General features: G+C 34.0%; 1 protein-coding gene and 2 pseudogenes across 1 annotated transcript in view; 2 read left to right on the top strand and 1 right to left on the bottom strand.

The window, feature by feature from the left end:
- The window catches only part of TAOK1 (TAO kinase 1), a 143,024-nt gene that overhangs the window by 83,706 nt on the left and 33,933 nt on the right, over positions 1 to 25,385 (top strand). Inside the window, exons 3-12 of the mRNA XM_027034564.2 lie at positions 2,751 to 2,822; positions 5,479 to 5,580; positions 6,635 to 6,680; positions 7,226 to 7,322; positions 9,605 to 9,718; positions 12,599 to 12,690; positions 14,682 to 14,775; positions 17,494 to 17,575; positions 21,344 to 21,511; positions 23,221 to 23,424. Of these exons, the coding sequence (XP_026890365.1) occupies positions 2,751 to 2,822; positions 5,479 to 5,580; positions 6,635 to 6,680; positions 7,226 to 7,322; positions 9,605 to 9,718; positions 12,599 to 12,690; positions 14,682 to 14,775; positions 17,494 to 17,575; positions 21,344 to 21,511; positions 23,221 to 23,424 (1,071 nt within the window). The remainder of the gene's footprint in view (positions 1 to 2,750; positions 2,823 to 5,478; positions 5,581 to 6,634; positions 6,681 to 7,225; positions 7,323 to 9,604; positions 9,719 to 12,598; positions 12,691 to 14,681; positions 14,776 to 17,493; positions 17,576 to 21,343; positions 21,512 to 23,220; positions 23,425 to 25,385) is intronic.
- Positions 17,361 to 17,457, bottom strand: LOC113592767 (uncharacterized; annotated as a pseudogene).
- LOC106968699 (60S ribosomal protein L34-like) lies at positions 18,064 to 20,978 on the top strand (annotated as a pseudogene).

Raw genomic sequence — 25,385 nt, 5'->3', positions numbered from 1 at the left:
TTTACTTATTTTTGAGAGAGAGAGAGAGAAAGAGAACAAGCAGGGGAGGAGCAAAGAGACAGGGAGACATAGAATCTGAAGCAGGCTCCAGGCTCTGAGCTGTCAGCACACAGCCCATTGCGGGGCTTGAACCATGAACTATGAGATCATGACCTGAGCTGAAGTCATATATTCAACCTACTGAGCCATCTAAGCGCCCCTAGTATACCCACTTTTAAATCAAGCTTTATCTTAGGTTAATTAAAAAGTGCAGCTGTTTAATGCAAAACAGCGAGATTGGATCCTTCATACCATATGTAAAAATTCAAAATGGATCAAAGAGGGGAGCCTGGGTGGCTCAGTCGGTTAAGCGTCTGACTTTGGCTCAGGTCATGATCTCGCGGTCTGTGAGTTCTAGCCCCGTGTCGGGCTCTGTGCTGACAGCTCAGAGCCTAGAGCCTGTTTCAGATTCTGTGTCTCCCTCTCTCTCTGACCTTCCCCCATTCATGCTCTCTTTCTGTCTCAAAAATAAAAAATAAACCTTAAAAAAATTTTTTTTTCCAAAATGGATCAAAGACCTATATGTAATAGTTAAAACTATAACACTTTAGAAGAAAACATAGGGGTAAATCTGCACAATCTTGGTTTTGGCAAAGGATTCTTAGATATGACACCAAAAGCATGAGTGACAAAAAAAAGTAGATAGGGCCGTCTGGGTGGCTCAGTCAGTTAAGCGTCTTGACTTCAGCTCAGGTCATGATCTCATGGTTCATGGGTTCAAGTCCCACATTGAGCTCTTTGCTGTCTACACAGAGTCCACTTCCGATTCTCTGTCCCCCTCTGTCTCTCCCCTGCTCACATTCTCTCTTTCAAAAATAAATAAAACATTAAAAAATGTTTTAAATACAAAAACTGGACTTCATCAAAATAAAAAAAAACTTCTGTGTTTCGAAACTTTGAAAGACAATCTACAGAACAGGAGAAAATATTTTTAAATCACATATCTGATAAGGGATTTGTCTAGAATATAAAGAACTCTTATAACTCAGTCATGAAAAGACAATTTAAAAATGGGTAAAGGATCTGAATTAACATTTCTCCAAAGAAGATACGCAAATGGCCACGAAGCACAAAAAATGATGCTTAACATCATTAGTCATGAATCTTGAAAACATTATGCTAAATGAAAGGAGCAAACACAAAAGACCACATATAGTTCCATTAAAAAAATTTAAAAAAAATTTTTTTAATGTTTATTTTTGAGAGAGAGAGAGAGAGAGAGCAGGGAGGGGCAGAGAGAGAGAGGGAGACACGGAATCCGAAGCAGGCTCCAGGCTCCCAGATGTCAGCACAGAGCCTAACTCAGGGCTTGAACTTAGGAATCATGAGATCATGACCTGAGCCGAAGTTGGACACTTAATCGACTGAGCCACCAGGCGCCCCCCAAACAGTGTCTTTTTTTAAAAAGTTTTTAAAGCAATGCTGTAGAGGTATAATTTACATATGTGCTATTTATTTTTTTAACAAGTTTTGAGGCATGAATTACATACCGTAAGTTCACCAACTTTAATTGTGCATTCCAATGATTTTAGCAAATAGGAGTTATAGCTGTCATCATAATTAATTTTAGAGTATTTTGACCTTTTGGAATTTATTAAAGTCTAAACTGAAGATCATTTCTTCCACAGGTGATTTGAGATGGTCTTGACCCTTTTATGAACTCAATACTGTATGTGTGTATATATACATATAGTAAGAGTTTGGCCTTCCTTTCCAAGAGTTAAAAATTGTCTTTCTGTTACATTTTTATTACTTTTTTCAGAAGTTCCATAAGAATGGTAAATAATTGTGATATCATTGTAGCATTCTAATTCTGATTAGCAGTTGTTTACAGTAGACATGATTTGTCATGTTGAGGAATTACCTTTCTCATCTGGGTTTGCTAGGAATTTTACCTTTCCTGAAGCTGAGTACATTTAGCATTCGGCCTTTCCTGCATTTCTAGCATTTATTGAGCATTTACATAATATTTTTCCCCTTTAACTTAAAAAAAATTGAAATGATGAAGTGTTTTCCTATTATCAGAGTCTTTTGCATTTATATGATTGTAGTATATTTTATCCAAATGAAAATTTCTTTTAATGCCATGTAATATTTGGTTTTTAAATTTTATTTAGAGCTTTTATCTATATTTTCAAACAAAATTGGTACTCTATTTTGTGCTGTTTGTGAGGTTTTAGTTATTGGGTTATACTGCCTTCATAAAACTAATGGGATATCTTTTCCTTTGTTCCCACTTATATCTTGGAAATTTCCCCTGGTAAAACTATTTTCCACTTAAGGCTGTTTTAAAGATAATTAATTGGTATTCAATCTGCCACCATTGTTTTTTTTTTACATTTTTTCTTTAGATCAGTTTTATTCTTACCTAGAAAACTGTCCATTTCATTGAGATTTCAAAATCGATTAGCATAGACTTACATATACTAACTAGTCTTGTTTTCTTTCTGTTTATAGTACTATTAAAATTTCTATATTTTTTCTCTCAAGTAGATCACTAAAAATAAACTTGCTTTATTTTTCTCTCCAAAGTATGAGCTCCTGGATAATTTGATAAGTTTTCATATATATTTATTATTTTTTAAGGTATTTGAAAGCACTTTTGATGTCCTTTTTGACATGATAGCTTATAAATGCTTTTATGCTCAGAGAGATAAATAATTGCCCAGATTTATTGTGTTCATTTTCACAACGGTCCTTTATTTTTTTAGGCACGAGATGTGCGCACCAATGAAGTGGTGGCTATCAAGAAAATGTCTTACAGTGGGAAGCAGTCTACTGAGGTGGGTGAAATATATACATTCTTACTGGTATGTTAGAGAATGACATACTGGTTTTAATTAGGGGTAGATGGGAATTCTTTCAGAAACGTAAAACGTACCTAAAGAAAAGTGTAGAAATATTAAGTGTCTATCGCAGTGAATTTTCTTTCAGAAACTAAATATACCCATTAAAATTGTGCCTAGAACCTTAAACAGGACATTTGTGGCATGCCAAAAGCCTTCCAGCTTGTGTCCCTTGCTTTTAATTTTTTAGTATATGTGCTGCTGAAGTGAGCTTATTACTTTTTTAAACTGTGGTTTAATACATAACTCTATCATAGAGAAATTACCAGTTTCTGAGGAGGTAAACTAGAGTAAGATACATTTAACAATAAATTATATTGAGTATAATTTTTTAGTGGTTTAGAAATTGTGTAAGACTTATTTTAAACAAACTTTAATAATCAATAGGCAGTATAGTCTGAAAAATGGGCAGTGTGTAATAATTTGAGAAACAAAAAATAAAATTACTGATTCTACATTGATACCACTTTAGTTCTCTATTACTCAATTAGTTCTTGTCAGATTGTATTTATTCTATTTATTATATGAATTCATTTTATAACATGTAGTTTTTTAAATACAGAATCTTTAGGCTTTAATTTTTAAATTTAGTTATTGTAATTGCGATACAATACATTTAACAAAATTTAACATTTTAACCATTTTTAAATGTACAGTTCAGTGGCATTGAAGACATTCACATTGTCATGTAGTCATCATGGCCATTCTTCTCCAGAACTCTTTTCATCTTGGAAAACTGAAATTCTGTACCCACGAAACAATAATTCGCCATTCTCTCCTTCCCTTGGAAATCATTACTTTCTGTCTCTAGGAATTTGACTACTTTAGGTGTCTCACATAAGTGAAATCATGCAGTATTTGCCCTTTTGTGAGTGGCTTATTTCACTTAACATAACGTTCTCAAAGTTAATCCTTGTTATAATATGTGTCAGAATTGCTTCCTTTTTAAGGTTGGATAGTTGTCTGTATGTGTGTATAAACGACCACATTTTGTTTATCCATCCATTCATTTGTCAGTGGAAACTTAGGTTGCTTCCACCACTTAGTTATTGTGCTGCTATGAACCTGGATATACAAATACTTCTGTGAATCTCTGCTTTCCGTAATTTCAGGTGTATGCCCAGAGGTGGAATTGCTGGGTTAGTCTTCACTTTTTAAACATTTTGGTTTTCTATACCTTTGGAATCTCTATTTTATGGTAAATCAGGGTTTTGTGAAGATCGTACAATGGGTATGGTAACACTACTGATTATTTCATTCTTCCATTATTTTGATGCCAAAAAAAAATCTTCTAAAAATTCCTAAAACTCCTAAAAAAATTCCATTTGTTATAAGTTCAGTCTAATTTTATTTGCCATTTCTACAGCACAACTTCAGAAGTAGTTTTCACAGCAGACTGGTACTGTGTTGGAGTCTGTTTGATTAGTTACACCTAGAAGAAAGAATCATTTTAGTGTATCATCTTTTCACATCTAATACTCCTTCAAGAATGTTAGGAATAGTCCTCATGAAAGTCTTTTCTCCGTTTACAAATACTGGCTTTGTTGTGTTCTGAATTTGTGTTCCAGAGCATTCAAATATGAAATTTAAAGCCCATGAAATATTTTCTGAATTGAGGATCTTGTATCATACACATTTTATATAAAACACTGTACATATTTCACTGTATTTTGTTGAGGACTTGTGAAATAAAATAGGAGATACATGATCTTAAATTTTAGTACAAAACATTCCTTAAAGTTTTCTATTATGCTAGTTTCCCTGCCTTAAGAAATGTGGCCTGTTAGTGGAAAACCTTGAACAAGAGCCAAAAGCAGATTCCTAGTTTTCTTCCCACATCTACTAAACCCTTAGATTCTTTGATTTTTGGACCCAACCTGTTTTTTCAGAGTTGTCTGGTTGCTTCTTAAGAGTAAGTATGTTTAGGATATGATGAAAGTGTCTAAGGTTGTCTTGGAGTAGCTTATGTCCAAAGATTTATCTGTATTTCCTCATAGCTGTCAGTGAAGAAGGCTCTTAAGTAGAATTTGTAAGAAAATGTTTTCATACAGCTTGCTTTTTCTGTGAACTTTCCTACATAATAACAATTGTTTGCTAGCATTTAGCAAGTATACATTTAGGAATTTAAATAGAACAGTAATTATTTGAGTTTTAAAAACAAACAATCTTAATATTTGGTACAAGACATAAGCCAGAAACACAATAGATCACCTTTATGAGATGTAAATTATATGTTAGTAAAGCTGCAAATAAGAAAGGGGAAGCTGAACTGAAGAAAAATCACTAAATATAGCATGTAATTTTTATCAACATCCTTGGTGTGTGGTTGTAAAATTTTAATGATACTCATTGATGATAAATTTTATCAAATTAAAATTTGTTCTACCTTGAATAAAATACTTTTATAAATTATATAATTGAGTTTAAAGTATATAAATGTAATTTCTTTTAAATTTGTTAGTTTGGTATTTAAATATTACAAATAAAGCATTAACCCTGCTTACTCTAGTTATTCCTTTTTTTCTTATATAGCTTTCTAAAGAAAAGCAACTTTTCATAATTCTTTCTTTTATTCCTTTTTTTCTCCCCACAGAAATGGCAGGATATTATTAAGGAAGTCAAGTTTCTACAAAGAATAAAACATCCCAACAGTATAGAATACAAAGGCTGCTATTTACGTGAGCACACAGCATGGGTAGGTGTTTTCTCCCCTTGCTGTAATTTACTTGGTTTTGGTTTAGAATTAATTAATTCAAGAATGTTTCAAAATGGTTGTGTAAAGCCATGCAAAAACACCTTGAAATGTTAGTTCATTCTGAGAGAGGAAGAGCAGCTTTTCTTAGAACTCCTTGGCAATAAGAGATAATAGAACTTTTGCAAGTTTACTACAGAGATTTAACTGACCTTTATGTGCATGGTAAACTGCTCTCTGACATTTTTTAGTAGCATAATTTTTCAAATGGTTTATCAAACATTGTAAAAACAATCCTATTATTCAATGATGAAAGTTAGCATACCTTTTTGACATAAATATATTGTAATCTATTTAACCACAAAGATCTTGGTGAAGTCTTAGTGACTCTTGGTGAAATATGAACTGATTATAATTCCTTGGCTGAATAATACTAACTGTAGAGAATTGAGACACTTTATTACAAAGGGTAGAGATTAATTTTGTCTTGTTACCATTGAAGTGACAAAGCAGTAATCCAGCAGTGATATAGGCATAGTAACTGCATCTTTAAAGAGGAAAAGGCCACATTTTCTTTTAACAGAAATGATCCCCAAGGGTAATAATAGGGCCTACCTTATAAGGTGGTTGTGAGGATTAAATTAGTTAATGTACATAAGATACCTGACCCACAGGAGGTGCTCTGCGTTTGCTTTAAAGAAACATTTAAACTGTAACCTAAACTTTGTGCATATAGATCCAGAGGACAGTTTTCCATTTCCTAACAGTAATTCCTAACAAGTAACTATATTCCTTTATAGTTTTAGTTAGTAAGTATGAATGAAATACACATCTTATACATGTGATTATATGTTGGCATAAAAAAATTAATGTATCATTGGCTTGACTCTATCATTTAACAAATTGTTAAATGTATAATTTTTTTTTTTTAAGGTAAATGATGACTAGTGTTTGCTTGACATCAAACCATGTTCTTGATCTCCTTGGTGAATTTATTTTATCTCAAATAGAATCTTTTTACTAATTTAATGCTTTTATAATTTTTCTTCCTATGTAGCTGGTAATGGAATATTGCTTAGGATCTGCTTCAGATTTACTGGAAGGTAGGTTTCCTTTAATTATTAAGGGTAAAAATTATTAACAAAATAAAATGAGAATTCCGTATGATTTTCTTAAATACTATAAAAGCTTTCCACAAAGAGTAAGAACCTTAGCCTTTTGTAGGTTCTTAGCATGGTATGCACTATTCTGTAGTAGCAAAACTAAGTGAGTTTTCTTACATTATGACTTTGTAACAAGCATTTTTCTTCCTTCTTTGTCATTTAGCTTAATCTGTCCCCTCTGTTCAGAATTAAGATGTGTGAGAATAAAGGGAGAACTTCTCTTCTGTTACTTTTGTTTTTATAATCAACTAATTCTTACATGTTGTTAGCTTAGGGGAAAATTGGCTGTGAATTATTTACTTAACAGCTAAGCACAACTGTAATACTAATTATAAAGTTCAATAGCCTTGTTTTATTGTCTTGGGAAGTAAATCTTCTTGTTAAATGTTAGTTTTCAAAAATAGCCACATATATTAGATATGTTTATCTCTTTGAACAAAAATATTCTGTATAGTAATTATTTTCCAATAAATTCTTATTTTAAGTTCACAAAAAGCCATTACAAGAAGTGGAAATAGCAGCAATTACACATGGTGCTCTCCAGGGATTAGCCTACTTACATTCTCATACCATGATCCATAGGTAAGCACTTTAAAAATTATTATGTATTAGCAGCAAATGGCTTATTGCGTTTATCAACCCTGGAACTTATTAACCCTGTAAGTTGTGTTGGTTGTAGCCAAATAAAAGCATTTCAGAATCTTAAAAACGTATGTTTTTTAGGTTGTCCTACAAACATTTGATCTCCCTTTAGGTTTATTTTTATCTTTGTCTGCATGTGTTACTGGGTTTTCGGACATATGTACACTTTATAGATTGTGGTAGGAATTTAATTGTAGCATCATTTAATTTGTAAAATGGAAAAGACATTGGGGATTATATAGTCTTACCTTTTTTGATTTTACAAATAAAGGAATTGAAGCCCCAATTCGTGACTACTTTTTCCGAAGTGCTTACAAAGCCAAATAAACTAGACTAGAACTAAATCTAGGTGTTTTGTCCTTCCAGTAACTGATAATGCTAGAGTTGTGCCATTGATCCCACAACATAGACTGAACACTCTTTATGCTGTTGAGCATTAATCCTTGATAATCCATGATCATGGGTAATACTTTAAGATTAAACAAACTATTTTAGGGCAGTCTGGGTGGCTCAGTCAGTTAAGTATCTGACTCTTTTGGCCCAGGTCATGATCCCACGGTTCGTGGCATCCACCTTCGTGTCAGGCTCGAGCTTCCATCGTACCACCGGGCTTGTGCTGGCACTGCGGGAGTCTGCTTGGGATTCTTTGTCACCTCTCTTTCTGTCCTTCCATCCACTCACATGCTGTCTCACTCTTGCTGTCTCAAAAAAAAAAACAAAAAAAACTGAACTTTTATAATGTATTTTTAGCATTGATTTAGGTTTTGTCTATTTTAGAAGGAAACTAGCTCTTTTTTTTCATATATGTGAACCAGGCAATACATATTAAACTATATAGTAGAGTCACTGTGAGTTAAATGGCTTATCATTTTTTAGATGAGGATAGTAAGGTCCAAGAGAAATCCACATGCTAATAAATAAGTGAATGGAAGAGTTGGAATTAGAAACTAAGGTCTTATCAACATCAAAGTACCTCTCCTCTTTCAAGAAACAAGTGGAAGGATGGTGTACTGGGGTGGCTCAGTTGGTTAAGTGTCCAACTCTTGATTTTGGCTCAGGTTATGATCTTCAAGTTCTTGGGATCCGAGACCCATGTCCTGACAGCATAGAGCCTGCTTGGGATTCTCCTTCGCCTCTCTCTCTCTGCCCATCCCCTGCGTGTGCATGCTATCTCAAAAATAAATAAATAAACTTTAGGGGCGCCTGGGTGGCTCAGTCGGTTGGGCGTCTGACTTCAGCTCAGGTCACGATCTCGCGGTCCGTGAGTTCGAGCCCCGCGTCAGGCTCTGGGCTGATGGCTCAGAGCCTGGAGCCTGCTTCCGATTCTGTGTCTCCCTCTGTCTCTGCCCCTCTCCCGTTCATGCTCTGTCTCTCTCTGTCTCAAAAATAAATAAACGTTAAAAAAATAATAAATAAATAAATAAACTTTAAAAAATAAAAAATAAGTGGAAGGAAAAAGATTTATTTAATATTATATCCATTACAATACTATAGTAAGAATTGACAAGTGCTTGGAATTTTTTTTGAAAGGTTAAATGTATGTTATGGTGCTAGTTGGACATATAATCCCATTATATAAATACTCATAATTTTCTTATTTTGCATGAACAGTATGTTTGCTGACTTTAAAAAGTAAGCTTGGAAATAAATTTGGGATCTTTGGATACTATATTATCTGTGTGCTTCAGTTTTCATTTCATGTTTAGTTAGGAGAACTATGCTAAGGTTTGGAAATGAGAAGAATAACCTTTAAAAAAATTTTGGGTATGAAATTTCTCTTTCTTTCTTTCATTAAATGGTGTACTCAAATTATATTATTATATTATATTATACTATACTGTACTATACTATACTATATATGTATAGTATATATTATTATGGAGTGGTCAGCTAATTAAATTCCATTTTTAAAACCACTGTTTGCAACAATAAATGGGAACTCAAATATAAACTATGCTCTAATTACTTGATTTTTCTGTCTTGTTTTTACTGCCATTTTGTGTTCTCTTTTAGAAAATTGTTACTGTATATTTATATTACTTCGGTATTTCTTGTTTTCTAATGTGGATCTTACATCTCCTTGTCCTAATTGAGAGATTATCCAAGGACTTAATTATTTTGATTTCTCCTTCCCTATTTTAAAAGCTTTTATTTGATTTTTATCATCTCAACATAATCTAATGAAGGAAAGAGAAATAATTTTCTGTGTTCCTTAAACCCAGAGATATCAAAGCAGGAAATATCCTTCTGACAGAACCAGGCCAGGTGAAACTTGCTGACTTTGGATCAGCTTCCATGGCATCTCCTGCCAATTCTTTTGTGGGAACGCCATATTGGTAAGAATAATCCTATTTGCTATTGATCCTCATAATTGAGATAGGCGATGTGTGGTGATACTTTTTCAGATGTCTTATCTTTTTCCTGGTAATATAATGTTATTTTGGACATCTTAACTTTAAACCTAGTTAGTTTCAAATACAGATTTGGAGTGCTGCCCTTGGATCTCCTGTTTTTTCATTTGTCCTCTTGATATTTTCTTCCATATTATAACCTGCATGATATTTTGGGTGTGGGAGTGAAAAAATTCAATGAAATCCAAGTGAGGAGAAGATAGAAATGCTAAGTGGAAATTTCTGTGTGCTCTTTAGATTGATACTTACTGTGTCTTCAGACTAGGAGTATCTGAAGGCTGATAGCTGATTTGGAGTTTTTTGGTTTTATTTTTAATTATGAAGAATTTCACATACTCATTAAAGTAGACAAAAGTGTAATGAAGCCTCACATACCAGTCACCCAACCCAATAAAAGTCCTGCCCTATGTACTCATTTCTCTCTCCTTCCTCCCCACCTCCCCCACCCACTACCAGTTATTATGAAGCAAATTCTAGGCATCATCTATTTTATCCATAAATAATTCGTTATTAATGTCAGCAAGTTTGAAGGAAATGTCCAGATCTTCAACTCCCACATGTTCTCTGTGTATGGTGAGAGTGATGTCTTAGGTCCACTACATCTTCTTTACCACCCACTTTCCAAATCTCCCTCTCTCACTTTATAAAGGAAGGACTTCTTACCCATCCTGAATATTACAATGATGCATTGGTCTGGGATGTAATAGCCTCAAAGCAATAGCAGAAGTACAATTTGAGAGAATGTATAGTAATTATCAGAAATACTGAAGAGTCAGGATACAAAGTCTTAGCAAGCCCTTGTCCCTTTCAAGTCCTCTTCCTTCCCTTCCTTTTACTCCTTGCTTTTTCTCTCTCCCCAGTTATCTTCTCTCCCTTCTTTTTTTCTAGTGTAAAATTCATAACTGAGATGCTGTCATAGGGACACATTAACATGTTGGCACTGAAAATGAAGTCAGACTTTTTTGACAGAAAGTGATTCTGATTTGACTGATTGATAGGACAGTGAAGACTGGCTTTGGTAATTTGGCCACACAGCAGTGTGTTGTTGTTACTGCTGTTTAATAAAACAACTCTGTAACTCCACGTTTTAAATATCTTTAAATCACATATACAATATAAAGTATATACATAAGCTGCACATTATATCCTTTGTAGCTATTAAATTATAAAATATAGAGAATGTAAAAGTATACAAGGGGATAAATAGATTTCATAAATTCATTGGAGGTAAACAAATTAAAAACTTGAAGAGTTTTTACTCTTCCACTGCTCTAGATGATCAAAAATTTCTTATGTAGAACTCTAGTTTAGATAGAGTCCATTTCCCTTCTATAAAAAAGGGTTCTGTGAGCAAATAATATTTCTTAATGATTCTTCTGTTTAGAAATTAATGATGAATATTAGATACTAAAAAAGCCCTGAAAAGTTCTACAAATAAAAAACAAAATTACCCTGTTTAGCTCTCCTTAACTTAGTAATTTCCCAAACTTACTTCAACATTTTAAAGAACACCTTGGAAACACTCTTCTATTGACCATTGAAAATTTACTTTATTTACATACTTGTTAATTTGTATATAGAGAATTTGGAGCATAGTAACGAGGTACATATTTGGATGTCTTTACACTTACATGCAGACACACACACTCACATACACTGGGGTGTCTGGTGACAATCCTAGTGAACATTAGCAACTGTTCTAAGGGTCAGTCTGTGCTTAACACCAAAAACAGATGAAGTATAGTACCATCAAAAAAGTTTAGACTCTAAGGGCGCCTGGGTGGCTCGGTCAGGTAAGCGTCTGACTTCCGCTCAGGTCATGATCTCACAGTTTGCGAGTTCAAGCTCTGCCTCAGGCTCTGTGCTGAAAGCTCAGAGCCTGGAGCCTGCTTTGGATTCTGTGTCTCCCTCTCTCTCTCTCTGCCCTTCCCCACTCACACTGTCTCTCCCGCTCTCTCTCAAAAATAAACATTAAAAAACAGTTTAAAAAAAATGTCTAATTGAAAACATGAATTTATGTTCCATTTTATAACCAAGACACCTACCTGTAAGGTTGATAATTGTGTAATTGTCTTCGTTATGAGCTACTCTAGCCATGTGTATCATGGAGCACTGTTCCTATTTAAAAGGAAGACTGACAAACTATTGTTATTCGGTGTTGGTTATTGTGGCAGATATTTTCTTAAATGCATGGAGTGAGCTTGTCACATGAAGGAAAACAACTGACAGTATTGTCAATGATGAAATTCCATCTTTCAAGCATAAATCAGACTTTTGTAGTGGGATCCTGAGATCAAAATAGTTAAGACTTACTAGCCCAAGAATTATACAATGTTACAGTATGCAGCCTTGCTCTGGGGCATCCTTTCTTTAGGATGCTGTTACATGATCATGACAAATGGGGAGAGTGAGTCTCACACTATATATGCAATGGTAAATATTTACCTGACAGCCTGTGGTGCATTTATTTCTCATTATAAAAATTCTTACATCCAGACATAATGTCTAGAATTCATCTAGAATTCACACAGGTGTTCTCTATGTAGATGGTCATTATATTTTTAAAGAATAGTATACTGGGGCACCTGGGTGGCTCAGCCAGTTAAGTGTCAGACTCTTGATTTCGGCTTGATGACAAGCTGTGATGACAACTCGGAGCCTGCTTGAGATTCTCTCTCATCCTCTCTCTCTGCCCCTCCCCTGCTCGTTGTGCTCTATCTCTCTCTAAATAAATAAATAAACATTAAAAAAAAAGCATAGTATACCTTTTTTTGCTTTTAATTTAAATGTCATTTTATGTTTTAGGATGGCCCCAGAAGTAATTTTAGCCATGGATGAAGGACAGTATGATGGCAAAGTAGATGTATGGTCTCTTGGAATAACATGTATTGAACTAGGTAAGCATTGTTCCTTAGGTATATTATATTTGCTTTGTTAAATTGCCTAAAATAATTTTGCACTGTGATGCTAATTTTCAGGTATCTATGTCCAATATTTAATGAGTATTTGTTAAACATGTAAAATATGTCTGATTACTATATTTACCTTAGGTAGAAAGTGTCTAAAGCATTTATGAATTACTTAACCTCTGCCTAGGATACTTCTTACTTTGAATTAAGTATGAGGGTTAGATATTGGACCTCATGCCATATTGTAACAGCTTGATTTTCTGCACACATTTTATTCTGTTGCCCATAAAGGGAGCTATGCTAAAGGTAGTGTACCATCATTCCCAGGGTGGGACCTAACATTCCCAGTGTAAGTGAGCCAGGTAGATAATTGAACTGTGACTGTAATTGATGATGATGTCCATCTTCTTGCTCTTGATTCTCCATGCTACTCCCCTTCCAGTCCAATATTCTTTCCTTTTTTTTCTTCTTATAAAAGTATTCCAGTCAACTTTATTTAAAAGTGGGAAGGGGCACCTGCGTGTCTCAGTTGGTTAAGTGTCAGACTCTTGATCTTGGCTCAGGTTATGATCTCCTGGTTGATGAGATTGAGCCCCGCACTGGGCTGTGTGCTGACAGCTCAAAGCCTGTTTGGGATTCTGTCTCTGCCCCTCCGCTGCTCACGTGCGTGCTCGCTCACTCTCAAAATAAATATATAAACTTAATATAATGGAATAATTCAAAATCATGCACCACCTCTTGAGAAAATGTAACAATGATAAAAATGTTTTACTTCTTGATATTCCTGCCAAAGATGTATAACTCAAATTTAATCATAGGACAAATTCAAATTGAGGAACATTCAAGAGTCTTGTACACTTCAAAATTGTCAAGGTTGTGACTTCAGCTATTACCTTAAGAGACTAGAAAAAGAGGAGCAAGGTGCACCTGGCTCAGTCAGTAGAGCATGCGACTCTAGATCTTGGGGTCGTCAGTTCAAACCCCATGTTGAGTGTGGAGCCTACTTTAAAAAAAAAAGAAAGAAAAGAAACAGAGTAAATTCAACCCAAAATAAGCAGAAGAGAATGTAAAAAATCAAAGCAAGAATCAATTAAATAAAGTCTCTAGCCAGATTGATCAGGAAAAAAAGAAGACACAAATTACCAATATCAAGAATGAGAAGTGACATCACTACTACAGGTATTAAAAGGATTATAGGAAGGTATTATGAACAATTTTATGTTAATTTAACAATTTAGATAAGACTCACCCATTCCTTGATGCAAATGATCAAGGCTTGCTTTTGCTACAGAGGACATTATTGGAACTTTGATTGAAATTTGAATGGGGGCTGAGGATTAGAGGATAGTCCTGTATCAGTATTAATGGTCTGATTTAATTGTGGTGCTTTAGTGGAATGTTCTTATTTATAGAAAGTATACACTGAAGTATTTAGGGGTGGTAGGGCATTAAGCCAGCAACTTAGTATTAAGCCAGCAACGTAGTGTAAATTGACTCACTTGAAAACGTTCTTTGAGGGGCGGCTCAAAGAACTCAAAGTTCTTGGGTGGCTCAGTCGGTTAAGCCTCTGACTTTGGCTCAGGTCATGATCTCGCAGTTCATGGGTTCAAACCCCACATCGGGCTCTGTGCTGACAGCTCAGACACTGGAGCCTTCTTTGGATTCTGTGTCTCCCTTTCTCTCTGCTCCTCCCTTGTTCATGCTCTGTCTCTCAAAAATAAATAAAAGTTAAAAAAATTTTTTTAAAAAGAAAAGAAGAGGTTCTTTGAGCTCTACTTGGAAATTTTTTTGCTAAGTTTGAGACTATTTCCAAAAAAAAAATTTTTTTTAACAGTATTTGCAAGCATGCCTCTATATAACAGGCTCATATTTTATTTTATTTTATTTTATTTTATTTTATTTTATTTTATTTTATTTTATTATTTTTTTTCTTTTTAATAGGCTCATATTTTAACAGGAAAATTTTCTTTCTTTTACAGCGGAAAGGAAGCCTCCTTTATTTAATATGAATGCAATGAGTGCCTTATATCACATAGCCCAAAATGAATCCCCTACATTACAGTCTAATGAATGGTGAGTATTGCTTGGACATATATTACTCAACATTGTATAAATCAAATACTTTTTAAATAATGTTATCAAAATGATTTAATTCAATTAGGTAAAGTGTATTACTTGAAGAGATATTAAATTGGTTTGTTTTACCCTTACATCATGTTTATCCTGTATATATTCTGCTTTTTGTAACATATGTGTAACTCAGTTCAGAAATAAAGGATAGATGAGGCCACAGAGAAGCAAAAAGTATTGCTTTTTATAAAATTTTAAATTTTATTTTTTTCTTTGAACTTTTGGAACACCTATAACCCTGATTATATAATAAATAGCTTAATTTAAACAGTATTTTATAACTAAAATACATATATTGCCACAACTTATAGTGGTATTTTTGGGGGGAATGGTTTATAATTTATGAAGTTTAAAGCATAGATAAAATGATTTTATCAAAATTATCAGATAATTCATAACTTTGCAATTGTTCTAATTGTTACTATGATATTTATATTTAGAATGGTTTGTTATTCCATGTTCTAGTACTTCCTTGATTTGATAAAATTAGCTCATTCATGTAAAGAACTTTATAAAGGACAGATTGACAGTTTTAGAAAACTAGAATTTTTATCATTGATAGAAAATTTTAGTGTATGTATCTAAGTATATTCAAGTATATCTAGCATTTAAAAACTTCTGGGGAGATATCTAAAATGCTAAATACTTTTAGATTCGCAAGTAGTTACATAAATTAGTGAAACTTTATTTTTTTTAAGATTATATATTTAAGGCAGATTTGTAGATCATTGTTACCTGTTTAGAGATATGTAGAAGGAATCTTCTGGCACAGAGTTTACCATCATGGTATATGTTAGTAATAAATATATTGAACACAGACTATCGTTATACTCTTTGATACATAGGAATTCAAAAAAGAATTCTTGCCTTCAAGGAATTTAAAATCTTATGTGAATATGGAAAGACAAACATTGATTAAGTAATTATTACTACCTTCCTCACCCTCATCAGTAACATTGTATAATAATATGTTGCAGACTTCTAGAGCACCTGGGTGGCTCAGTCAGTTATGTCTTGAGCTCATGGTTCGTGACCTCATTCAATCCCTGTGATGTTAGCATGGAGCCTGCTTGGGATTCTTTCTCCCTCTCTGCCCTCCACGGTTCATCCTCACTCCCTCTCTTTTTCTCTCTCTCAGAACAATAAGCATTTTTTAAAAATACATTGCAGACTTTTGATGTTTTACAAAATATCTAAATTGATTTTCTGGGCTTAATGGAAGTTTATGCACTTATTTAGGAATACTAAATACTTAGGTGTAAAACTGCTCCCTCCAAAACAAATAGATTGATGTTCTAAAGTTGCAATAGAGAAGATGATCCAAGAGGCAAACAAGAAAGAGAGATGGCGGGGCGCCTGGGTGGCTCAGTCGTTGAGTGTCCGACTTCAGCTCAGGTCACAATCTCACGGTCTGTGGGTTCGAGCCCCGCGTTGGGCTCTGGGCTGATGGCCCGGGGCCTGGAGCCTGCTTCCGATTCTGTGTCTCCCTCTCTCTCTGCTCCTCCCTCGTTCATGCTCTGTCTCTCTCTGTCTCAAAAAAAATAAACGTTAAAAAAAAATTAAAAAAAAAAAAAAAGAGATGGCTTGGAGAAAAGAAACAAAAAATTGAAAAGAATGTTATCTTAAATTTGAATGCAAAGAAGAAAGATTGGCTTCCCTAATTTTGCCTCAATATAGAACAAGTTATGATATTTAAATATGTGGGAGTAGGATTTTTTTTTAAGTTTTATTTAAATTCCAGTTAACATACTGTGTAATGTAAGTTTGAGGTGTACAGTATAGTGATTGAGCGTTTCATACATCACCCTGTGGCTCATCATGACAAGTACACTCCTTAATCCTCATCACTTATTTAACCCATCCCCCCACACACCCCCCTTTTGTCAACCATCAGTTCTCTATAGTTAAGAGTCCATTTCTTGGTTTGAGCCTCTCTCTCCCCCCTCCCCCCACTCCTTCCCTCTCTGCCCCCCTTTGCTCGTTTGTTTTGTTTCTTAACTTGTGGGAGCAGGATTTTTTAAATAATCTGTGTAAATTTGTCCTTGGAAAATGGTAAAGATTCATTGGTTCCTTTAAATAGATTTTCATAGGGGTGCCTGGGTGGCTTAGTTGGTTAAGTGTCTGACTTCGGCTCAGGTCATGATCTCATGGTCTGTGGGTTCGAGCCCCACGTCGGGCTCTGTGCTGACAGCTCAGAGCCTGGAGCCTGCTTCAGATTCTGTGTCTCCCTCTTCTCTGACCCTCCCCCATTCATGCTCTGTCTCTCTCTGTCTCAAAAATAAATAAACATTAAAAAAAAATTAAATAGATTTTCATAGATTTATATAAAATATACAATATATTTTATCTGCTTTTTTTTTGATAATTCCTTTTCCATTCCCCCTCCCACCAGTAGGCACATGCCTTGATTTGTGGATGTTGTTTTCTTTAATTAAGTTTTTATTTAAATTCCAGTTAACATATAGCGTAAAATTAGTTCCAGGTGTAGAATTTAGTAATTTGACACTTACATACAACACCTATTGCTCAGAAATATGGAATACTTCATGAATTTGCATGTCGTCTTTGCACAGGGACTATGCTGATCTTCTCTGTATGGTTTGTGGATGTGTTTTAAAAGGAAATAGCAATATGTTCACTTGATACTTTCCTTTACAATAGGTCTGATTATTTTCGCAACTTTGTAGATTCTTGCCTCCAGAAAATCCCTCAAGATCGCCCTACATCAGAGGAACTTTTAAAGGTCAGTTTTACTTGGTCTGTTTTCTACCCTTAAGAAATTAAAATAATTTAAAGAAGGTGTTTTATTCTTTTTTTGATTTTGTGTCAGTATAAAGTAAGCTCTACTGGGGCGCCTGGGTGGCGCAGTCGTTTAAGCGTCCGACTTCAGCCAGGTCACGATCTCGCGGTCCGTAAGTTCGAGCCCCGCATCAGGCTCTGGGCTGATGGCTCGGAGCCTGGAGCCTGTTTCCAATTCTGTGTCTCCCTCTCTCTCTGCCCCTCCCCCGTTCATGCTCTGTCTCTCTCTGTCCCAAAAATAAATAAAAACGTTGAAAAAAAAAATTAAAAAAAAAAAAAATAAAGTATGCTCTACTAATTTTTTACTAAAATGCTCATTTTATATACTCTTCTCTTTTGGAACTTTTCTTAGAGTTTTTTCATTTGTTTTTCCAAAATTAATTAACTGCTGTACCATGTCTGAATAGAACATATAGTTGTATATTCCAAATACTACCAACTGGCCATTTGTAAGTGCAAGAATATATTTATGAGTTATAACTCCATATTTTAATTCATGTGGAACAATGTCATATTTCAAAGTTAGTAAAACAAAGTTTAACTTTGGATTTAATTTAAAAAAAAAATTTTAATGTTTATTTATTTTTGAGAAAGAGAGAGGGTGCGAGTGGGGCAGGGCCAGAGAGAGGGAGACACAGAATCCGAAGCAGGTTCTGGGCTCTGAGCTGTCAGCACAAAGTCCAACACAGGACTCGAACCCATTAACCTTGAGATCATAACCTGAGTAGAAGTCAGATGCTTAACTGACTGAGCCACCCAGGTGCTCTGATTTAAGTTTTATGTCTGCCACACTTTATATATTTATCAGTTGTATATTAAAATAATATGAAAGAAAGAGAAATGGTGTATAATATATCTGTATAATTATTGTGGGAGAAAAGAGCTTTTAAAAGAAACTGTTAAAAATGCATATCATGTTTCTGTTTCCTTTTTGGAAATAATTTTTCTAACTTGGCAATGAAAATATTCTAAGAATCATGTAAATTCTATTCGGTTTTCAATGTGTTTGGTTACTGAGTTTAAATACATGATTAGTGTATGCTCTTTATTCTCAAAAATTGATTATTTTATTTGGAGGTTGGCCATGTTATTAATAGCAATAATAACATTGTTGAACTTAATATAGTTCCTAAAACATCTAGATAAAGCAGTAGTAGATAAACATCTAGATAAAGCAGGATTTGACTGTCTTCTTGTGCCCCTAAAGGATATTGTTGATTTTTCACTATAAGATTTAAGTAGACCATTTTTACATGAATGTTCTATAATTTCAGAGAGGTTTAATTTATTTTCACTAACACACATCAAAGATACAAAGAAACTGAAATTTGATTGTATTATTTAGAACCACAGTATGTAGAAGAACAATATAGTTTCAGTAATGATTGTGGGATTTGAGGCAGTAAGTTCATTCATAGTCTCAGAAATGAAAGCCTAGGTAAATAGGTATTTATAATAGTAACAAAAGGCTTAGTATAACTAGAAATTATGTTAGTGATAAATAAGCAAGATTTAACATTTATTTATTTTTGGGAGAAAGAGAGCATGAGTGGGAGAGGGGCAGAGAGAGAGGGAGACACAGAATTGGAAGCAGGCTCTAGGCTCTGAGCTGTCAGCACAGAGCCCGACGCGGGGCTCGAACCCACGAGCAGTGAGATCATAACCTGAACTGAAGTTGCATGCCCAACCAACTGAGCCACCCAGGTGCCCCTAAATAAGCAAGGTTTATATGTAGAAAACTATTAAACTTAGAAATTTAAGATTTATTATTTTTGGATAAGAAGACCGAATATTGTAAATCATGATACCTTAACCTTTCTAAGGCTCAGGAAAAAGAATCTGACTGTCTTCTTATACTATAGGCAAAGAAGTGATTTGGTGATGATAACACAACCCATGAGATGAGACCTGGATATTTGGTGGTTAGATCCCAAGTCTGCATACAGTATTCATTTTGCTAGTTCATAGCATGTATTGGCACAGCCTTACTGAAAATGATAGGAATTATCTATTTGGTACTTTCCCTTTGATCTAATTATATTTCTGTTACAGTTCATCATAAAAAGAGCTAATAGAAAAAAATTTTAATGTATGAAGCTATCTCAGAATTAAAAATCTATAGGCCTCGTGTTTATGAGTTTGAAATAACAATACTTACGACAGTGAAAGTAGAATAAAATATCATATAATTAAAATTCTTTACAGAAGCTTTTTCCTCTTCTGGGGATGGTGTCTTTAGGCATTCAGAATGGTCCAGCATTTGACATACTGTCATAGGCTGTCCTACATACAATATAGGTTCTAACAAAACTAGGCTGTCCCGAACCCCTGGTAATAGAATCTTCTTTATACAAAGAAGGGTGGGAAAGCACCAAAATCCCCATGTGGTGTGTGCCCAGACTGACTTTGAGGAGTTTATGCTGTGACACTTACAGTTCTTATGAGATTATCTAAAACGAAAAATACATCAGCAGGGCCTATGGTGTGCTATATGTGTTTGGGACAGGATCAAGTGTGCTCTCCTGTTGAGGAGCAGAAAATCGTTAAAGTGTTGAAGGCATAAGCACAGAATCAGAAAGCTAAATAAAAAAATGAAGTTTTTTGAGTAATAAAAAAATCAAAAGGCAAAAAAAACTCTTTAAAGAAGAAATGCTTTTGAACTAACAAAGGTAAAAAGTATTACAAGAATTCAAGGACATTTCACAGAACTCAAGGCAAAAGGTGTCTTTCTGCAGTCTGTATGCTGTGTTTTTTTTTTTTTTTTTTTTTTTTTTTAATTTTTTTTTCAACGTTTATTTATTTTTGGGACAGAGAGAGACAGAGCATGAACGGGGGAGGGGCGGAGAGAGAGGGAGACACAGAATCGGAAGCAGGCTCCAGGCTCTGGGCCATCAACCCAGAGCCCGACGCGGGGCTCGAACTCACGGACCGTGAGATCATGACCTGAGCTGAAGTCGGACGCTTAACCGACTGAGCCACCCAGGCGCCCCTGTATGCTGTGTTTCTATAAATCAAAATTTATACATAGAAAATTTCTGAAGAAATATATCAAAATGTAACAGTGATAATGATAGAATTGTTCTTTGTACTTTTCTGTATTTGATAAGGTTAAATTTATTAAATGTTAGTGGTAAAAATCACTATACAATGGCTTTTAATTAACCGCTAGTGTTTTATGGAGTGTTGTTTATACAGCATATAAAGAAACTCATACTATCCAAGTTTATGTTACTATAAAATCATTTTTGATTTTAACCATAATTTACCATAAAATCATTTCTGTTGAAACCTAATACAGCTCAGAACTGTACATGCCTTTTCTATGAAATCGGTTTTAAGAATATGTAAACCTTTTTTAGCCTTTATTTAGGGCTCTGTTGAACTTAATTCTTAGTGTTTAATTGGACTTTTTGTTTATTTCAACTCTGCATTTTCATTTAGCCAACAAAGGTATCATGTTTCTATTAAATGCACAGAGGTAGTTAAGTATGCATAGTGTGTGTGTGTGTGTGTGTGTGTGTGTGTATGTAGAAGACAATTTCGTAAATTAAGAAGCCAAAAATGTAGTAGAATTAGATAGCTATAGATTATATGCATTATCTATTATGATTAATTATGATAGTAACTACTGTTTGAGAAAGGGGTACATTTGTACGCATTAAAAATATATATATAAATTTCAACCTGCCTTTCACCTTCTTCTTTTATCCAGCACATGTTTGTTCTTCGGGAGCGCCCTGAAACAGTGTTAATAGATCTCATTCAAAGGACAAAGGATGCAGTAAGAGAGCTGGACAATCTGCAGTATCGAAAGATGAAGAAACTCCTTTTCCAGGAGGCACATAACGGACCAGCAGTAGAAGCACAGGAAGAAGAAGAGGTAATAACTTAGAAATGACTCAAATATTGAGCCCTCTTTATTGGCTTCTTTCCTTATGCACCTAGTCTTGCCATGAATGTTTTATATTAGTGGTTCCCAGATTGTGTTTTCTTAATATTGGTCCTGTAAGATCCCAGGAGGGAAAAAAGGTTTTGCATTCTTTAAACCTAACCCCTTCGTAGTACACAATGACCTGATAAAGCTCTGCAAAGTCTTTTATTAAAGAAACTTATTCAACTTTAATCTAGACTCCATCAAATTTTTTGGCTACTGAACCCTGTTTTGCCTTATTACCTGATTGCATGGGACATGCTTTTGGAAGTATTTGAAATTATAGACTCTAGAAATTGACAGTACTCATTCAGAAGTCGTTAGAATTACAAAGCATTGTGCTCTGTCACCAGGGATACTTGAATCAGAAGTTCTATATAATTTCATTCCATCTGCACAGTTCTAAAGTACCAATTTTACAGATGAGTAAAGCAAAGCTCAGTGGTTAATTTCTCATAGGTTCATATGGGTTCAAATTCACGTATCTCTCACTCTCAAGGCCAAGTTCTTTCCATGTTGCCTTTTGTAGGGTATGGAAATATAAATTTGCAATAGAAATGTTATAGAACTTCCTCACAAGGAAATCTACATATTTGTGGAGCTATCTTTTTTTACTCTAAATATTTTCATTTTTCTTTGTTCCTGTCAGAATTTGTTGATTCTTTTTTACTACTTTTCAGAGAGATCAGTTTGCATTCTGAAACCAGGAGCAATAGTTACTTACTTTACTTTTTCTTTTTTAATAGTGCTACATAATTAATGAACTAGAAAATACAAGACTTTCTTAACTTACAGTTTTGGTGTTGTTCATTTTGTTTTTTAGTTCATACAGTGATCACTAGAAGATTATTTTGAGCTTTTTTAGATATCTGAAATATTTGAGTAAAGTTGTAAAATTAATAAAATTCTAATGTAGTTAAATCTATAACAGCATCTCTTTTAGGCTGGGGATATATATATACATATGTGTGTATATATATATATATATATATATATATATATATATATATATATATATAATCATATGTCTGTGTTAAATTTTGCGTATCTTACAGAATTTTGGTGCCCAGATAACATGGCTTGCCTGGTTACTTCATAAAACATTCTTACGAATGTGATTAAATGTATAGGCAATACATAATTTTTAATTTACAAAAAATAGATGGGAATTAATACTAAATTGATGAAAGAAGGATAGGCTAGATAATATATTCTGAGGAAGGAAAATATACTTAAAAGGCTTCCTTAAAAAATAACTAAAAGGGGTTATTTATAAAATTAAAAATGACTGGTGCGTATTTTAAGTATGGGAGTTATTGAGAAATGAGCAAAATTTTCTCTATACCCCATGAGATGTGTGGTAGAAATAGATTTCAAAAGTGACAAATTAGAGAAAATGCTACACTGTGGAATAACCCATAAATGATTAACTGAATTTTTGACATGGTTGGGCTTTTTGTTATTTAGGTGTTGGTCATTTTTATTTTGTTTGTTTTTCAGCTGCTAAACTTCCTGGTCTTGGCAAATACAGGGAATTTCTCACAATAGACCTCTAACTTTCTTTCTTAAAGATTGTGTGCCAAGCACTGTGATAAGTGATTATAAGTAGCAATTCAAAAGAGATAAAGATACTTGAACCTAATGCTTTTTTCCCTTAGGAACAAGATCATGGTGTTGGCCGGACAGGAACAGTGAATAGTGTCGGAAGTAATCAGTCTATTCCCAGTATGTCCATCAGTGCCAGTAGCCAAAGTAGTAGTGTTAACAGTCTTCCAGATGCCTCAGATGACAAGAGTGAGCTAGATATGATGGAGGGAGACCACACAGTGATGTCTAATAGTTCTGTCATCCATTTAAAACCTGTGAGTATTTGGGTTTCAGTGAAAAAAAATTTCAGCTTTGGTAAATAATTTTCTTTATCTGATTAGTTTAATAAGGAGCTTGTCTTGGATGTTTCAGAACTTTGGAACATTTTTCGGTAACTTATTTTAAAGTGACATTAGGCTTGTTAATTCCCAGTATAATATCTGCATTTGGGAACCTATTGTTTTGAGAATACAAAAAGAATATTTTAAAAATCTTAGAAGAAAGACATATATAGAAACACTAGGTAATATATAATTTGAAGTTAGTTTCATGAAAAATAAAGTATTTAAAATATTTACAAATAGTAAGTATACACTTGAAAGTCATGATAATGGTTGTCTTTGGGGAGTAGGAAAAAGGATTGCAGTGGGTAATGATCAAAAGTGACTTGCATTGTCTGTAATGTTTACATCTTTAAAATAAAGATGTGGTTCATATATACAATGGAATACTACTTGACAGTGAGAAATACTACTTGGCAATGTTGCCATTTGCAGCAATGTGGATGGAACTGGAGGGTATTATGCTAAGTGAAATAAGTCAGTCAGAGAAAGACAGATACCATGTTTTCACTCATATGTGGGATTTAAGAAACTTAGCAGAAGACCATGGGGGAAGGGAAGGAGAAAACAATAGTTTCAAACAGAGAGGAAGGCAAACCATAAGAGACTTAAATACAGAAAACAAACTAAGGCTTGAAGGAGGGGGCAGGGCGGGGGGAATGGGTGATGGGCATTGAGAAGGGCATTTGTTGAGATGAGTACTGGGTGTTGTATGTAAGCGATGAATCATGGGAACCTACTCCTGAAACCAAGAGCACATTGTATATACTGTATGTTAGCTAACTTGACAGTAAATTATATTTAGAAAAAAAGGAAATATGATTTTTGCTACATTATTCTTCATACTTTTGAGTGCAAAATTTTTAATTTTCTTGAAAACATTTGAAAGTCAGGTAACTTGTTTTTAGTGACTAATAGGAATACTTCCTTTTTAACTTCACAGCTTATAGTATTACCTAGAAGCTTATTAGGCACAAGAACTAAAAGGTAGAACTAACCCAAGTATTCATCAACAGATGAATACATAAATAAACCATGGTATATACATACAATGGAATATTATTCGGCTATAAAGAAGAATGAAATTCTGATATATGCTACAATGCAAGTAAACCTTGAAATGTTAACACTAAGGGGTATTAAGCCAGATGCAAAAGGAAATATTGCATAATTCCACTTACATAAAATATCTAGAATAAGCAAATTCGTAGAGACACAAAGTAGATTAGTGGTTACCAGGGACTTGAGTGGAGGATAAAATGGAGAGTTTTTGTTAATAGATACAATTTCCATTTGGGGTGATGGAAAAGTTTTGGAAATGGTGGTAGTTGTGTAACATTAAGAATATAATTATTGCCACTGAATTGTACATCTAAACATGGTTAAAATGGCAAATTTTATATATATTTTACTACACTCACACAAATAGTGCTTAGGAATGATTTAGTTGAGTGGTGGTATTATTCAGGACAAACTCATGTTTAATTTTTGCATCCTTAGGCAGTAGAATCAGCAGTAAAATAAGATTATTCCCACAATTAGTTGGTTGCTACTTAATTTACTTCCTCTTCAGTTAATGAACTAAGCTATATGTAAGGAAAGACATCATTTCTTAAAATATTTACGGTTACTTTTTGATTACTTACTTTGGACAGAAGGCAGAAGTATTATAAAAGTATTTTTAAGATATATTATTGTTTTCAAAAAAAAAGATATATTATTGTTTTCAAAACCCAAGAGCCTTAGAGTAATTAATTTTTGACTGCTGTTTAAAATTATTAAACCTTTTCCATTTTATATATAATAATTAGGATATAAATCTAACCTCATATATTTCCTTATCCTAAATCTGTGTGCTGTTTCATACACTTAGGGAATAATGTTTCCTGATTCTA

Source organism: Acinonyx jubatus, chromosome E1, assembly GCF_027475565.1.
Source record: "Acinonyx jubatus isolate Ajub_Pintada_27869175 chromosome E1, VMU_Ajub_asm_v1.0, whole genome shotgun sequence".
In the NCBI taxonomy this organism is placed as follows: domain Eukaryota; kingdom Metazoa; phylum Chordata; class Mammalia; order Carnivora; family Felidae; genus Acinonyx; species Acinonyx jubatus.
The sequence above is the reverse complement of the archived record's forward strand: the minus strand, read 5'-3'. Positions and strand labels throughout refer to the sequence as shown.